General features: G+C 35.8%; 1 protein-coding gene across 1 annotated transcript in view; it reads right to left on the reverse strand.

Annotated features, from left to right (window-relative positions):
- Positions 1-19080, reverse strand: part of DNAJC15 (DnaJ heat shock protein family (Hsp40) member C15) — a 70136-nt gene that overhangs the window by 2425 nt on the left and 48631 nt on the right. The window contains exon 5 of the mRNA XM_027064905.2: positions 14806-14876. Within this exon, the coding sequence (XP_026920706.1) occupies positions 14806-14876 (71 nt within the window). The remainder of the gene's footprint in view (positions 1-14805; positions 14877-19080) is intronic.

The raw sequence follows: 19080 nt of genomic DNA on the forward strand, positions 1-19080 counted from the left end.
ATATTCGTACCATGGAATACTATACAGCAATACAAATGAATGAATCATTTCTATAACATTCACTGCTACATAAATGAATCTCACAAAGATAATAAATGAAAGAAGATGAATACGGAAGACTGCACACTACAGGATTCCACTTACATGACATTCAAAAAAAGGCAAAGCTAATCTATGGCTATAAAAGCCTGACAGTGGTCACCTCTGAAGAGTGGGGAATGACAGGAAAAGTACCTGAGGAGAGATTTGTACGGTTTTATTTCTTAATCTGGGTAATAGCTGCATAAACGAATTCATTTTGTGACAATTCACTGAGTTGTATACTTATCATCTATGTACTTTCATGAATGTATATTTCAATTTTGAAAAGCTTATTGAAAAATTTACTGAGGTATGTCGACCTCCTGCAGTCTGATGACACTACAAATTCATACTGTCCAAAAATCACTAGGTTCAACAAACCTATGATCAAGACCATGATGATGAGGGTAGTGACTAGGCATTATTTGGTGTTTCCAATTCTATTTTCATAAATTAAAGAGTCTAAATCACAAAACAAAGTGTAGTAAGTTGCCCAACACCAGCCACAGAGTTCATATGAAGTGGAACCAGGATTCCTAGGAAGCCTGGCTCCTGAGCTGCCCATATTCTTCTTTTTTAAAAGATTTTAAAGTAATCTCTCTACCCAATGTGGGGTCAAATTGACAACCCCAAGATCAAGAGTCATACACTCCACTGGGCCAGCCAGGTACCCCAAGATGGCAATCTTCTTGATCACCATACCACACCATTTTGTTTACAAGATTTCTTGGGTATTAAATTCCTATCATATCGAACATGTGGTTGTTGTAGACCTTTTCTGCTTTCTTCAAGCCCATAATCCCATCCTAGGCCATCCCCTTCCTTCTAGAGAAGATTGAAATCATGAGTGTGATTTATCATTTGAAGTATATATTTATGTACCCATTAGATAATAAATACCTTGAAGAACAACCTTATATCTCTGTATTATCAACACAGCTCTGAGTACACCGATGGGGCTTGAGGTACTCTTTGTGGAGGAGTAGAAAAAGTGATGAGTTACTATCTATTATTTTCTTAAAAGTTTTTTTTTAAGTTTATTTATTTTGAGAGAAAGAGACAACAAGGGAGTGACAGAGAGAGGCAGAAAGAGAACTTCAAGCAACCTTCACACTGTCAGCATAGAGCTAGACACAGGGCTCAAACTCACCAACGTGTGAGATCATGACCTGAGCTGAAATCAAGAGTCAAACACTTAACTGACCAAGCCCATCCAGGCACGCCATATTATTTTTCTTGCATCAGGTACCAGCTTCATAGAAGAAAAACCACTCCAAAGACCCAAAGATACGGAAAACAGTAACAAGAGTGTCATGAGTAGGTGCTTTAAAAAATAAATGTCTGCAAAACAGCTGAGTAAGAAATCCTAACAAGTACAAAAGAAAATAAATATTCTATAATTAGTAACTGTTTCAAAGTTAGGTATAATTATTAATAATTATATATAACTAATAATATTAGTTATAACTTAATAATTATACCTAATTAAGTAGAATAATTGTTACTAATGTGAGTTTCATAATTAGCACACCAATCTGAGGATTAAGAAAATACAAGTTCCCTTATATCCTTGGGCTTTCCTTAGGTAGATCTTTCCATGGGTTTTTACATATTCTTCAACCTTCATTAAAACTTATGAATGTCTACATTCCAAACCTGTAAGACAGAAGTAAAAAGTATTACCATCTGCTGATTTGAAGGATCCTTAAAGGCTACCCACAATTCTTAAAAGAAAGATGTTAAAATCATGTGGAGACAGATGGACTTCTGGCATGAGGAGTTCCACTGATCTGCTCCCCAGTGGAACTGGTAAAAACTATGTAAATAACCCCAGCCACTTAAAACCTCTGAAATGGTCTTAAAAGCAAAAGTAAAAAAGAAACATCTAGTCAAGAAAATCTATGACAATTCAGTAAGAAAGGCAGGAAACTGGTATTTGAACCAAAACAGCTTCCCTCCTCTCCTCTCGGCTCAGCCAGACAAAAACACTTCTGCTGGATTGATGCAGCCAAAAACACAGGGCTCCCCTCTCTCCCTACCTCCTGGACAAAGGGTTTTCTTTCTGGGAGGATCATGATCTCCATTATTTCTCTTCCTTCCCCCAGCTGCCTGCTGCTGAGGCTAAGTGCTAAGCAAGTGATACAGAAGCTCTACCTTAAGTGTGGCTCCTTTAGAATACTGGGCCTCAAGAGTCCTTCTCCAGTCCATAAAGCATGGTGGTTCCACACAAGAGAGGCAAGCCAAGAAGACCTCAGGCTTCTGCTCCCTGTGTTGCATGCTTAGATCCTACAGCGGGGGTTTCATTTGGAGAGAAGACTGCCATAGTTCCCAGTCTCAACTCCAGAGCCCTGGCAGATATTTTTCCTATGAAGTAAACAGGCCATGAAACAGAGAGCCCCAAACCTCTTTCCAAAGGAACTGACTTCATTCACAACAGAGCATGGAGGGTGCTCTCAAGGACAGTACAGGGAGGGACAGCAGGGGTTCTGAAAAGCAACTGGGAGAAGATTCATGAATCTAGTGAACATACACAGTGACTGTGTATGTTCACAGGACAGAAACAGGGAACAAACAGCAGAGAGGAGCCCTTCTGGGTTCAGAACAAACATCAGACACTGACTCCAGAAACCGTTTCATCAAAGGTGCAACTATTTGATTGTATTCATTCGTAGAGAAATTTGTGTCCCAGGGCATTGTTGAGAACAACTGAGCAACTGGTCAGCAATTAGTGGAGTTTACAATTGGGTGTGATCAAGAAAAGAGAGGAAGAGTGCCCGACCAATGCCACTGTCATCCCACAGTGGCTGAGTTGCATACCCAAAACTATGCCACCTTGAGGAACAGTGTACAAAGCTTAACAAAGGGAGGTGGGGGGGGGGGGGTGAGGGTATCAACTTCACTAAAATAATCCAGTTACTAAACAAATAAATAAAAATAATAAGCCCTCCCTGGGGTGGACAAATACCCTGAGCTGCTACAATACATAATCTAAAATGTTCAGTTTCCAACAAAATACTATGAGGCATACAAATTAACAAGTCATGACAATATGACGCATACATACACAATGAAAAAGCAGCAACAGAAACTATCTGTGAAAATAATCAGATGTTGGATTTATAGGAAAAGATTCCCAAGAAGCCATTATACATCCACAGAACAAAATTGAAAAATCACTAGAGGTGCTCAAGAGTAGACTTGAACTGGCCTAAGAAAGAAGTAGTGAACTTGAAGATAGAGCAATTGAGATTACTCAAGCCAAAGATCAAAAAGAAAAAAGAATGAGAAAAAAACAACAGTCTCAGACAAATGTGGGACATCATTAAAACCACAAATATACATGTAATGTGAGTACCAGAAGATGAGGAGAAAGAAAATGAAAAAAAAAAAAAAAACTTTAAAAAAAATAATGGTTAAAAATGTCCAAAGTTTCCTGAAAAACAATAACCTACTCACCGAAAGAGCTCAACAAACTCCAAGAAGGATAAATAAAAAGAAGTCTAAGCACAGACACATCACAGTAAAAATGCTGAAAGTCAAAGGCAAGGAGAAAATCTATAAAGCAGTGTTAAATTAAGTAAGGTGGCCATTGTATGGAAGTGGCTTTAATGCCTTAGTAGCCTACATAACCAAACCAAAACTTAAGCCTGTAAATCCCTCAACATTAAGAAATTGAAACCTGAGGGCAACTAATCACCAACAGCCAACCAGACTCTTCCAAATAAAGCAAATGCTTAAGCTGTAGTCAACCAAACAATTTCTTTGTTTTGCTTCTGCCTCTTCTCTATACAAGTATTTCCCCTAGCTCCTGTCAGTGGCGTGTTCCTAACCAATTGCAGTTTGGTGCAATTCAAACAGATTTTTGCTCAAATAAACCTTTTTAATATGCCTAGGTTTATCTTTTAATTTTTTTTTAACGTTTATTTATTTTTGAGACAGAGAGAGACAGAGCATGAACGGGGGAGGGTCAGAGAGAGGGAGACACAGAATCTGAAACAGGCTCCAGGCTCTGAGCTGTCAGCACAGAGCCTGACGCGGGGCTCAAACTCATGGACCGCGAGATCATGACCTGAGCCAAAGTCGGACTGACCCACCCAGGCGCCCACCTAGGTTTATCTTTTAAAAGTAGCAACAGGAAAACAATGTGTCACTTATTTAAAAAACCCTCCAATAAGACTGATAGCTGACTTAACAGAAACAATGGTGGCCAGAAGCAGTGGGATACATAATCAAAGTCCTCAAAGAAAAAACCGGTAGGCCAAGAATCCTAAATTCAGCAAGGCCTTCATTCAGAAACGAAGGCAAAACAAACACTATCCCATATACACAAAACTGAAAGAATTTGTTGTTAGCAGACCACTTGAGAAGAAATACTAGAGGAATTTCTTTAGGCTGCGAGCAAATGACCATAGACAGCAATCTGAATTCACACACACAAAGAACACTAGGTAAAGATCACCATAATTATACAAGACAATATAAACACATATTTTTCTTTCTTCTCTTAATTCACCAAAAAGGCAATGAATGGTAGAAGATAATACATACAGAATGTATTGTTGAACCTATAACATTTAGAAACATATGCAAAATATATATGCTAGTAATAGTACAAAGGAGGTCTGTGGGAACAAAGCTAATATGGACTAAGGAAATAACAGGAGATGATAAGGTAGTAATACTAAGCGTACTGTTGGGTTTGTAACATTAGTAGATATAATACGTGTAACAATAATACCACAAAAAGGGTACACAAAGAATAGAGCTATGTAAGACTATTGTTTCTAAATATTACTGGAATCTAGTACAAATATGAAACAGAGTCTGATAAAGAAGGGTACATATGAGAAACCCTACAGCAATCACTTTTTAAAAACCTCAGAAACAATGAAAAAATAATTAATGAAATTAAAATGCTAGAAAATATTCACTCCACGTAAAAGAAAAAAGTAAAGGAGGAACAGAGGAGTAAAAAAAAAAAAGACATGAGACATAGAAAACAAAAAGTAAATCAGACATAAATCCAACTATATTATTAGTAATAATACATGTGAATGGGTTAAACAATTCAATTAATCAAAACGTTGTCAGATTTTATTTAAAAAAACATGACCCAACTATATGCTGTTTGCCAGAGACACAAAAACACAGACTGAAAGTAAAAGGATGCAAAAAGATATATCATGAAAAAACCAACCATAGAAAAGCTAGAGAGCATATTCTCAAAATAGACTTTAAAAATGTAAACGAGATTTTTAAAAGGAACACCTAATAGGATCAAATTCATTAAGATATAACAATTATAAACATGTATGCATCTAACAACAGAGGACCAAAATATATGAAACAGAAACTAACAGCATGAAGAAAGAAGCAGACAATTCAACAACAAAATTTAATGCCCCACTTTCAATAATGGATATAACAACTAGAAAAAAGATCAAGAAAACAGAAGAATTGCACAACACTTATACCAACTAGATCTAACAGACATCTACAGAACAAAACACTCCACCCCCCCAAAAAGCAGAATATACATTCTTCTCAAGTGCACATGGAATATTCTCCAGGAGAGACCATATGCTAGGCCATTAAACAAACCTCAATAGGCTAAAAGGATAGAAATAATCACATTATGTTTTCCAAACACAATGGTATGAAACTAGAAATCAATAAGGACAGATTTAGGAAATAAATATGTGGAAATTAAACAACATACTCTTGAACAATCAATGAGTCAAATGAGTCAAAAAAGGGAAATTAGAAAGTACGTGAAGATAAATGAAAATGAAGACACAACATACTCAAACTTATGGAGCACAACTAAAGCAGTGCTTACAAGGCAATTATAGCTATAAATGCCTATGTTAAAAAAAGAAAATCTTAAATCAATGACCTAACCTTCAACCTTAAGACAATGTAAGAAGAAGAATAAACTAAACCCAAAGCAATTACAAGGAAGAAAACAGTAAAAATTAAAACAGAAATTAATGAAAGAGAGAATAGAAAAAAAAGAATTACAGAAAAATCAATGAACCCAAAAGCTGGTTCTTTGAAAAGAAACCTTTAACTTGTTGATCAGCAATAAAAACCTTTTTCTTGTTCGACCAAGAAAAAGAGAACAGATTCAAATTATTGGAATTAGAAACCAGTATTACTATCAACCTTAGAGAAATAAAAAAAGGTTATAAAAGAATACTATGAACAGTTGCATTTCAACAAATTGGATTACTTAGATAAAATGGACGAATTCCTTGGAAGACACAAATTACTGAAACCTGACTCAAGAAGGAATAGACAATCGAATAGACCTATAACAACTTAAGAGATTGAATCAGTAATCAAAAAACTATGTACAAAGAAAAGCCCAGGCCTAGACGGTTTATAGAAGAGGAGGAAACACTTCCTAACTCATATTATAAGGCCCACATTATCTTGATACTAAAACCAAAGACATCACAATAAAACTACATATCCATATTTCTTATGAATATGTATTCCAAAAACCCAACAAAATACTAGAAAACTGAATATAGCAACATATAAAAAAATTATACGCTAGACCAGGTGAAATTTATCCCAGGGATCTGAGGTTGGTTTAACAACTAAAAACCAATTAATGGAATCCATTACATCTACAGAATAAAAAACAAAAATAGAAGGGAATTTCCTAACCTGATAAAGGGCATCCATAAAAAAAACCTACAGATAATACCATACTAATGTAGTAAAGACTGGATGTTTTTCCCTAAGATCAGAAACAAGACAAAAATGTCTGTTCTCACAACTTCTTTTCAATATATATAAATATATATATATATATATTCAAACATCAATAAGTACATTAAACATAAAAGAACTAAATACTTGTATTAAAAGTCAAAACCTGTTAGATCTCATTAAAAAACTAAAACCTGCTGCTTAGAAACGTCAAACTTCAAAAGTTAAAAAAAGGCTGAAAGAAAAAGACAGGAAAGGATATACCATGTAAACACTAACCAAAAGAAAGCTGGGGAAGCTACAGTTTCAAATAAAGCAGACTTTATGGCAAGAAGCAATACTAGATATAAAGAAGGATATTTCAAAACGAGGAGTCAATCCACAAGGAAAATATAAGAATTCTAAATTATCTGTCCTCAAGTTATATAACCATACCATCACAGTAAGTGAAGCAAAACAAAACTTAAATGGAGAAATAAACAAATACACAACCATAGTAGGTAAACAAAACAGCAAGGATATAGAAGATCTAATTGACAAAACAATTTACCTTACTCATATATCTTTAATACTGATTTCAAGAATTACAGACTATACAATGTGTTCACAGATTACTTACCAAAAATTAACCATATATATGCTGGATCATAAAGTAAGGTTCAACAACTTCTAAAGAACTGAAACCAGAGTATGTTCTCTTCCCAAGTGGAATGAAGACAGAAATCACTAACACAGATAACTAGAAAATATTCGGTCACTAGGAAATTAGGCAATATATGTTAACACATGAGGAAAAGAAAAATACTTTGAACTAACGGTAGCTAAAACCAATGATCTGAATATTCAGTTTAAAAAATAGAAAAAGAACAGCAGGGTGCCTGCATGGCTCAGTGGGTTAAGCATCTGACTTTGGCTCAGGTCATGGTCTCATGGTCTATGGGTTTGGGTCCCGTGTCAGGCTCTGCACTGATAGTGCAGAGCCTTCTTGGGATTCCTTCTCCCTCTCTCTCCCTCTCTCTCTCTCTGCCCCTCCCCTGCTTGCTCTCCCTCAAAATAAATAAACTTTAAAAAAAAAAAAAGGAGAAAGAAAACGAACAGCAAATTAAAACCAAAGTTAGAAGAAATAAAAATAACAATTCATGATACAGAAAATTAACTTACAAATGCAGAATAACAAAATACGACCATAAGTTTTTAAAAGACTGATACACATATATTGACCTTTAGCATGACCTGTCAAGAGAACAAAGGGGATGATACCAATGAACAAATTACGTTAACACTGAGAATGAAAAAGTAGTGAAAACCACAGCTACTACAAACATTAAAAAGGTATTAAGGGCAGGGGTGCCTGGGTGGCTCAGTCAGCTGAGTGTCTGACTCTTCATTTCTCTCAGGTATGATCTCACCGTTTGAGTTGGGCCCTGAGCTGATAGTGCTGAGCCTGCTTGGGATTCTCTCTCTCTCTGCCCCTCCATCGCTCTCATTCTCTTGTTCTCTCAAAATAAATAAATAAACTTTAAAAGACAAAAAAAGGTAACAAGGGGATATTATAAACAACGTTGTGCCAATCTGAAATTTTAGGTGAACTGGAAAAATTCCTATAAAAACGTTACCCAAAACTAGGGATAAGGAGAAACAGAAAATCTGAAGAAGTGTATATTTTTTAAATGCTGAATCTGTAATTAAAAAAATTTTTTTTTCAACGTTTATTTATTTTTGGGACAGAGAGAGACAGAGCATGAACGGGCGAGGGGCAGAGAGAGAGGGAGACACAGAATCGGAAACAGGCTCCAGGCTCTGAGCCATCAGCCCAGAGCCTGACGCGGGGCTCGAACCCACGGACCGCGAGATTGTGACCTGGCTGAAGTCGGACGCTTAACCGACTGCGCCACCCAGGCGCCCCAGTGAATCTGTAATTTTAAACCTTCCCACAAAGAAGTCTCCAAGCCCAGATGGCTTCATTGGTGAATTCTTACAAATATTAAAACAAGAAGTAACACATCTTACACAAACTCATTCAGAGAACAAAGGAGAACACTGCCAATTCCTTTAAGAGGCTAGAGTGACCCTGATAGCAAAATCTATTAACTTTCTAAAAAAGCAAAACTACAGGCTAATTTTTCTCACAAACAGAGGCACATTTTTCCTTTTAAATACCTTAAGTACTATTTATGCCTTATTTAAGAAATCTTTATCTACTCTGTGTTTTGAAATATAGAGATGTATTGCTGTTTCGTATCACACATTTACATTAAAATCCATTAAGAATTAACTTTCTATATGATGTGAGATGGAGTCAACATGCATTTTTCTCATATGGGTGTATGGACACTTTGGTGCCATTGCCTTTACTGGTGCTAAGGCACTAGCAGTTTACACACCAATGATGTTTTTGCAACATCATTACAAATGTCCACACAGGAAAAGGAAAACAGTTTCACCTAAGAGCTCCTGAAAGGGTCTCAGGAACCCCTCGTGGCCCACAGAGCCCACCTTGCTAAGGCTGCTATGTATCAGTGAGAATGAACACACTATTGCTTCACATTACAATATGGATAATTCTCACAAGGATAAATACTGAACGCAAGCAGCCAGGTGCAAATGACTACACACATTCAAAAGAGGCAAGACATATTTGTGATACTATGAATCAAGACAGTGGTTCTTTTTAAGAGTGAAGTAGAACTGGAAGGGCTCCTGAAGAGGTTTCAGGGGTGTGGTGATGTTCTAGTTTTTGACGTAGGGGATGGTTATACAGGTGTGTTTGTAAAAATTTATGTAGATAAATACTTATGATTTGTGCACTTTTCTGCTTGTATACTTCAAAACGAAGTATATTTAAAAAAAGAAAAAAAAGCAGAGATTGAGGAGAAAAATTTCTTAAGAAGTAAATTACATCACTCTACTGCTTAAAAGCTGACAGAAACTTCCCACTGTGTTTAGAATCAAGTATTACACACCACCTACAGCATTTCATTATCATAAAGCACACCTGCAGTTTTCAAAATGTGGACACCACCTCATCTCCTGCTCTCTCTCCCCTTGCATATTACACCCCCATCATTCTAGTCTTCTTTCAAGTAATTAAACACCCCTAGAGCCTTTGCTTATGCTAGTTCCTGGCCTCGCAAGCATTCTTCACACAGCTGGCTTCTTTTCATCCTTCAGGTCTCCTCACGGAGGCCTTCCCAGCCACTGCATGCAAAGCTGCCTCTTTCTTACACCCTTTACTACACTAACTATGATGTGAAATAGGTTTACTTCTTTTTTGTCTGTCTCTCCAGTAGAATTCTTGCTCCATGAAGCCAAAGATCCAGTCGTCCTGTTTTACAGTTAAAGCCCCAAGATTTACCACATCTGGCACATTACAGAAGTTAAATAAATACCTTCTGAATGACTGAAAGAATAGTTACAGATGGTTTCATATCAATCAATAAGTATGTAAAATATTTCATATGATCATTATGTATTATCAATCCCAATTCTATTTTACCTGTAAATTTTATTTGTATGCTTGCTTTTTATCCATTTTCTTATTCATTACTCATGAAAAAAAAAGTTCAAGTGTCAGCTATATAGACTATAAAGATGAATAACCCATGTTCTTCATGTTTTAAAGATCACATCATCTATTTACCAAGGAAAATCAATGTGATAAAACAAAATCATACATTTACTAAAAAAGTTATTAACTCAAATACACAGCCTTAAATCTAATTAAAATTGTTGAAATAAGGGGAAGAAAAGATGAGCCCTTTGAAACAAGTATGAGTCTAGTACATCTATCAAAAAAGGAAATCAAGCTAATTAAGCACCACTTTTTCTTAGTGAATCCATTTGACTCTTGGTGATCATGTCTTTCTTTTTATAAATGTTTGCAGTACACCTTCTAAGTGTAACATATTGTAATAAATTGTAATATCTTATTACTAGGGTTATTTGTCAAATTTAGCTTCTTCTACAATGAGAGTAATTAGGGGAAATCCATTCAATGGTATACTTTGATTTGTCTGTAGCCCCAATATTTAATTTTTATTGAAACACTGTGAAAGAAGAGTGACGATAAACAATGTTTATTGAAAGAGGGCATAAATGAGAAAAGACGGAGAATCTCTGCTGCAGGCAGGTAAACTGCAGCTAAATCTAAGAACTTTCTAGTAGGTAGAGCTGCCTACCCGCGGGCTGCTTGCAAAGCAGAAAGCTCCATCACTAAAAATCTTTCAGGAGAGCTAACAGGCCATTTTCCCCAGGATGAGCAGAAACAGTCCTGACTTAGGAGGCAACATTGATCAGATCAGTGTCTTTCAAACTATGGTAAACAAGCACCTTTTAAAATATTTCCAATTTGTAGTGGCCCGATACTTTCACAAATTACAAAAGTATCACACACTTGGATGTCACCACAATGTCAAATTGCTACAGCGGCTTCTAAATGCTTACTTTGATTTTTGTTTGAAACTCACTGCATACAGGTGACAAGCCGGCCTGCATGCACGAGCAAACTATCCTCTGAGTAGCACTGGATTAGAGAGTTTGTAAGAGATTGTTGAGGTTCTACAGTTTTTCAAATTTACCTAGTCTGTCTTCCTTTCTATAATCATTCATTAGGCATAATATCAAACTACTTATTTCCAAACATCTAGCCTCTCCAGCAATTTCAAAAAAACATAATCTAATCTGAATACATTAGATCAACTGAGATCTTATCTCCCTAAATTGAATAGCAAAATTTACTTTTTACCAAAGCACATCTGAATGCTTATTTAAAACTGGTTACAAAAAATGTATTTTCAGCCATTACCACACCTACTTTTCTGGTGTCACTTTCTTTGCATAATCTGATAATGAAATGTGTGACAAATTATAGTTGATCACACATCTGAAGTTCTAACTTTGTTTTACTAGCTGGCAGTAAAAGTGACTTGGGGATAAAGTGGGGGTACATTCATGAATTTCAGAAGCATGGAGTAGAGGATTTAAATTTTTTCAACTACCTATGTAACAGTCAGTGCTGATCTGGCCAAAGCAATATGGTGAAGAATTAGAAAAAGAGGAGACAGGGGCACCTGGGTGGCTCAGTCGGTTAAGCGTCCGACTTCGGCTCAGGTCACGATCTCGCGGTATGTGAGTTCGAGCCCTGTGTCGGGCTCTGTGCTGACTGCTCAGAGCCTGGAGCCTGTTTCAGATTCTGTGTCTCCCTCTCTCTCTGACCCTCCCCCATTCATGCTCTGTCTCTCTCTGTCTCAAAAAATAAACGTTAAAAAAAAATTATAAAAAAAGAAAGAAAAAGAGGAGACAAAATTAAGAGTTGCCCATTCTCATATTTCCCCCAATACTTCTGGCTTTCTCTCTCTGAGGACAGTGAGGCATTTTTGTTTAAAATCTGTTATCTTCTTCTCATTCAGAACAAAACAAAATAAAAAAATAAAATAAAACAACCTTCCTTCTCAAGAGACAATTTCAGGATTTATGGACTATTATCTCCCAACTCCATCATCTATGAATATTCTCCCTGCAGTAATTCCAGTATTCCTTAATTCACCCTACTTGTACTAGAGCAGTTCTTTTTTATGTTTATTTATTTGAGACAGAGAGAGAATGTATGTGTATGTATGCAGAAGAGGATCGGGGGTGGGGGGTGGTACAGAGGATACAAAGCAGGCTCTGTGCTGACAGCACAGAGCCTGATGTGGGGCTTAAACTCAGGAATTGTGAGATCATGACCTGAGCCAAAGTCAGATGCTTAACCAAGTAAGCCACCCAGGTGTCCCTAGAACAGGAGTTCTTAACTGTGAGCATATGGCTGGGTGTTGAGAGGTCTATGAACTCTCTGAAACTCCAAATGTTTTTTAAAATTGTGGGTGAATGAGCAATTAATTATATGGACAAAATGTACACAGTTGCCAACATATTCTTAAAGGGTACAATAATCCAAAATGATTAAAAGTATCTTTCTTAAAAATGTGATCTGGGGGCACCTGGGTGGCTCAGTCGGTTAAGCGTCCAACTCTTGATTTCAGCTCAGGTCATGATCTCACGGTTTGTGAGTGTGAGCCCCACATCAGGCTCTGTGCTGACAGCATGGAGCCTACTTGGGATTCTCTTTCTCTCCCTCTCTCTGCCTCTCCCCATTCTATCTTTCTCTCAAAAATGAATAAACTTAAAAAAAAAAAAGTGATCCGAATAGAAATACAGAGTACAAGGGCACCTGGGTGGCTCAGTCGGTTAAACGTCTGACTTCAGCTCAGGTCATGATCTCACAGTTTGTGGGTTCGAGCCCTGTGTTGGGCTCTGTGCTGACAGTTCAGAGCCTGGAGCCTGCCTTGGATTCTGTGTCTCCCTCTCTCTCTGCTCCTCCCTCATTCATGCTCTGTCTCTATCCCTCAAAAATAAATAAAAGTTAAAAAAAGAAAGAAAGAAAAATACAGACTACAGGTTTTTCATTAATTGAATAGGTATATAAAGATATTACATTCTATAACCAAAAGGACTTTAGAAATAAATCCCTTCATCTTCCAGAACATAAAATTGACATTTGGAGAGTTTAAGGAAGTGTTCAAGGCCATATTGCTGGCTGGAAGGCAGAAGCCAGAGAAAAACGCCAGCCTCCTGCTTCCAGGTCCCTTCCCTAACATCCTGCCTCCTACACAGGGCCAGACAGGATTATCAGTAAGCATGCTACAGGCAATCAACAATCCCACCTCTGATAAATATATGACCTCAACAGAAATCAAGTAATTTTTTGAATACTACTGTATAAGATACACATTTTCTTTTTTCTTTCACTACAGGTATCTGAAAATAGATGTTCTCTTAGATCCATTTTAGAACTGGTTTCCTTGCCAGTAGGCACCGTCAACAACTTGTCAATCGTCTGAAAGACCTGAGTGCCTGATCCCACTGCAATCAATCAGAGAAGGGCACACACTTGACCTGGAAGGGACAAAGGATGTTTAGGAGAAAGAGGGGTTTAAGGAGGCACTTTAAACACATTTCTGCCTGAGTCAATTACTCAGAAACCCCACAATACAAAGTAACAGTTGAGTAGATCTCTCAGTAACTGTTAAAGCTATTTGGAAATTTTAAGCAAAACCTCTTTTCAAAGTTTATTTTCTGTTTATTCATACTAAAGAATAGCAAATGCAAAAATCAATGATGATGTTTAGTGAAAAGAATTTTTATAGGAAATAATTAAGTAAGAAAACTCAAAAAGAATGCCCTACTTTGGTGAGTTAGGATGTGCAGAAATCCAAAATTTGTTTTTAATTTTTTTCAAAATAATTAGAAAACTGAAATCCTGTAAATAAGAATCCAAAAAACCCTTCACTCCCCCCTGCCACCCTTGACTTCTGAAATACAGTGCAACTTTCTACCATCTGTTATTTTAGAGAAGAAACACTAATGAACATATGGGCTTTCTCTCTCAAGCAGCTGTAGTGTAGTTAAAGTTATAATAATTGTCTTTCTGTAAGATAAATTTACATTAAAAACCTGGCCAGTTAAAAACAAATGGCTCAGCCTCAGAGCCTTCCAGAATAAAATTAAGAAATACAGAATTATCTATGACATATTACAGAGATTTAGAGGATAGCCTCTAAATCTTATGTTTTTATGTTTAAGGTTAAACCAACATAACTCATGATGCCCAAATCAGTTTATACAGAGTCTACAATTCATGTTTTCTCTTTCCCAATCAAAATGCTAGGAGCCTCAAACAGTAGTTAGGTACACATACATAAAAATCAGTAACTAAATTCTTGAAAGCTTATGATATAAACCCACCACTTCTGTGGGTCAATGAACTCTAACCCAAAAGCATATTTATTTATAAGAAAAATCACAATACATGTGGCACATAATCTTCCATTTCAAATATATGTATGTATGTGTGTGTGTGTGTGTGTGTATACATATATCACTTATAATGAGTTTAAGTAAACTGAAAAGAAATTCAGAGCAGATTCACATCCACATATTTTGAAAATTAGGAATTTTGCCTACCTTTATCTGGGTGATTCAAAATCATAATTCTCCTATGAGCTGTTCTAATCTTGGCCTTGCCAGCAGATGGGCTGTAAAAAGAAATTAAAGTGCTTATAATAAATAGTGTCAAATGCAGATTATAAATTAACAGTTTATATGGGTTTTAAGGAATTAAAAACTAATGAGAATTTCACCATCTTGTGGATAAATATGAAATTACAGCTTGTCACTTAATTTTACTAACTATCAAAATAAACCATTGATTCAATGTCTCATGCATTTTTCTTCCTTTGTAATGCCAATCTCTATTCTTAATCACTTTAAAAAATAAAACACAATATATAGGGTAGGACAGTCACAGTCTATAGATTATACTCAGTTTGAAAACTTATGCTTCAAGTTATTTGAGGAGAAGGTATTGTATATAGTGTGTAATAGACACATATTCAGACTCCAGAGCTCCTAGACTACCAGATTTTAATCCCATTCCTATTTAGGATAGGGGTAACCTTGGTGAAATTTTTTAACCTCCCCGTACTTCAGTTTTCTCATTGTAAAACAGGACTCAGAAAGACATATTCCTCACAGAGCAACTGTAAGGACTGAATCAGTTAAAGCCAACAAAGTGCTAGATCAAGTGTTCCAAACTAGTTAGCTTTTATTATTATTACATTTCAACAGAGCATCTCAAAACTCTTCATAACTCATAATTTTTTAATATAATTTATTATTAAATTGGTTTCCATACAACACCCAGTGCTCATCCCAAGAAGTGCCCTCTTCCATGCCCATCACCCACTTTCCCCTCTCCCCTACCCGCCATCAACCCTCAGTTTGTTCTCAGTCCTTAAGAGTCTCTAATGGTTTGCCCCCCTCCATCTCTGTAACTTTTTTTCCCCTCTTCTCCTCCCCCATGGTCTTCTGTTAGATTTCATAGCTCATAATTTATTTAGCTTGGGAGAAGCCTATGGGAAAAGCCTAGCTGTTAGAGCCTATGCTGTAAACAAAAATTAAAGGAGAAAGTTAAATAAACCTAAAATTATTTCAGTAAAAACTAATCTATCCAGTATTGGAAATGTTTCTCACTAGCACATTCTCCAGGCAAGGAAACAAAATTAACACTAACAACAACAAAATTCTGGCATTGCTTATTAATAGCTATATTATCTTATCTAAGCTACTTAGTATTTATGGGTCTCAAATGGGGATAATAGCAACTGACTTAAAGTATAGCATGGCTGTTGCAAAACTCAAAGTAATTTAATTCATATGAATGAACCACACTGCAATAGCTAAAAAGCAGGTACTTTTAGAGAGATATTCAGACATAGGTTTAACATCCAGATTCCACCACTCATTAGCTACAAAACTCTGTCTTGCTCACTTAAACTCTCCTAAGTAAAATGGACACAATAAACCACCTCCCAGGATTATTCTAAGGATAAATTAGCTAATGCAAGTAAAAGGATTAGCATAACATCATATACAGTGTTCAAAGTGTTCAAAAATAAATAGTTTTTAGTAATTATTATGAAGACAAAGGATGCTTATGAAAGTACATTACATATTTCCTTTCAAAAGTGGGGTATAAATAACCTAATTTGACGTCTCTTGAAGGACTCAAAAGTATTATCATGAGTATAAATTAAGTGCAAAGAAATTCTTAAGGTCTGCGGAGATTTGCTTACCCTTGTTTTAAAGAGTTCTAGAATGCTTTCCATTTAAGTTTTTCTATTTACTTTTAGAACTGCCTCCCTTGCTATCAGCTGTCAAGCCTTGATTCTGCCATTGTTCCAGTCTCTAGCTATTCCTTGACCATTACTTACTACTTCTAATCTTCTGAGGTTAAATACCAGATCACCAAACATGTTAAAGCAATAAGCATATAAAACATTCTTCTATGAATAAAAAATGTCTTGAGTCAAAGACGAAATCAGAAGAGAAAAAATATTTTGAGACAAAAGAAAATGGAAATATAATGTAACAAATTTATAGGATGCAGCAAAAGCAGTTTTAAGAGGAAAGTTTATAGTAATAAATGCCTATATTAAGAAAAAGGAAAGAGCTCAAATAAATAACCTCCTTTATCCCCCAGGGAACTAGAAAAAAAAGGAAAAACTAAGACCAAACTTAGCTGAAGGAAGGAAATAACAAGGATTAGAGTAAAAATAAATGAAATAGTGACTAAAAAGATGACAAAAGATCAATGAAACTAAGTTATTTTTTAAAAGATAATCAAAATAGACAAACCTTTAGCTATACTCACCAAGAAAAAAGAAGACAGTACTCAAATAAAATCAGAAATGAAAGAGAAGACATTAAAAGTGATACCACAGAAATACAAAGGGTCATTAGAGACTATGTTAACAATTATACATCCACAAAATGGAAATGTAGAAGAAACAGATAAATCCCAGAAACGTACAACCTACCAAGATTGAATCAGGATGAAACAGAAAAGCTGAGCAGACCAATTATTAATAATGAGATTAAATCATTAATCAAAAACCTCCCAACAAAGAAAAGCTCAGGACCTATGGCTTAAATGAAATCTACCAAACATTTAAAGAATACCAATTCCCCTCAAACTTTTCAAAAAACAAGAAGAAACATTTCCAAATTCATTTTATGAGACCAGTATTATCCTGACACCACAAGCGGACAAGGACACTATAGCAAAGAAAATTATAGGTCAATATCCCTGATGAACATAGATGCAAAAGTCCTCAACAAAATATTAGTAAAAGGATCATACATCATGAACAAGTAGGATTACTCCAGGGACGAAAGGATGGTTCAACATCCACCTATTGATGTGAAACACCATAAATGTGAAACAAAATACAGGATAAAAATCATATGATCTCCCCAAAGACACAGAAAAACCATTTGACAAAATTCAGCACCCACTCATGATAAAAACTCTCAACAAAATGGGTATAGAGGGAACATATTTCAACATGATAAAGGCCATATGACAAATGCGTAGCAAATATCGCACTCAATGGTGAAAAGCTCAAAGTTTTTCCCCTAAGATCAGATACAACACAAGGTTGCCTGCTCTCACCACTTTTATCCAACATAGTACTAGAAGTCATAGAGCAATTAGGCAAGATAAAGAAATGAAAGGCATCCAAATTGGAAACAAAGAAGTAAAACTGCAGATTACATGATATTATATAAAGAAAACCCTGAAACTTAGAACTGATCAACAAATTCAGTAAAGTTGGAAGATATAAAATCAATATACAAAAATCTGTTACCTTTCTATATACTAATAACAAATAATCAGAAAGAGAAATTAAGAAAACAACCCCACTGGTGCCTGGATGACTCAATCAGTTAAGTATCTGACTCTTGATTTTGACTCGGGTCATGATCTCAGAGTCGTGAGATTAAGCCCCGTATCAGGCTCTGTGCTGGATGTGGAGCCTGCTGAAGATTCTCTCTCTTCCTCTCCCTTTGCCCCTACCCCTGCTCACATGTACATACACATACTCTCTCTCTCTCCAAAAAAAGAAAAAAAGAAAATGATCCCTTTCACAATTGCATCAAGAAGAATAAAATACCTAGTAATAAACTTAATCAATGAAGTTAAGACCTGTACAATGAAAACTGTAAAATTCTGATGAAAGAAATTGAAAACACTAATAAATAGAAAGATATTCCATGCTCATAAGTTGGAAGAAATTTGTTAACATGTCCATACTATTCAAAGCAATCTACAGATTCAATGAAAGACCTATCAAAATTCCAAAGGCATTTTTCACAAAAATAGAACAAACAATCTTAAAATTTGTATGGAACCACAAAAGACTCCAAACAGCCAAAGATCTTGGTAAATGACAAAGCTGGAGGCATCACACCTCCTGCATTTAAAGTATATTACAAAGCTATAAAAATCAAAACAGTATAATATTAACTTAGAAAGAAACACACAGATCAATGAAACAGTTCTGAGAGAACTCAGAAATAAACCCATGTATATATGGTCAATTAGTTTATGACAAAGGAGCCAAAAATGTAAAACAAGTAAAAGATAGTCTTGTCAATATGGCGTTGGGAAATTTGGACAGCTGACATGCAAAGGAATAAAACTGGACCCTTATCTTATACCATACACAAAATCAACTCAAAATAGATTAAAGCCTTGAACTAAAGACCTGAAACCATAAAACTCCTAGAATAAAACACAGGGGGTAAACTCCTTGACATCGTTCTTGATAGTAATATTTAAAATCTGAAATCAAAAGCTAGGCAACAAAATTAAAACAATGGGACTCCATCAAAGTT

The sequence above is a fragment of the Acinonyx jubatus genome, chromosome A1 (genome assembly GCF_027475565.1).
Source record: "Acinonyx jubatus isolate Ajub_Pintada_27869175 chromosome A1, VMU_Ajub_asm_v1.0, whole genome shotgun sequence".
In the NCBI taxonomy this organism is placed as follows: domain Eukaryota; kingdom Metazoa; phylum Chordata; class Mammalia; order Carnivora; family Felidae; genus Acinonyx; species Acinonyx jubatus.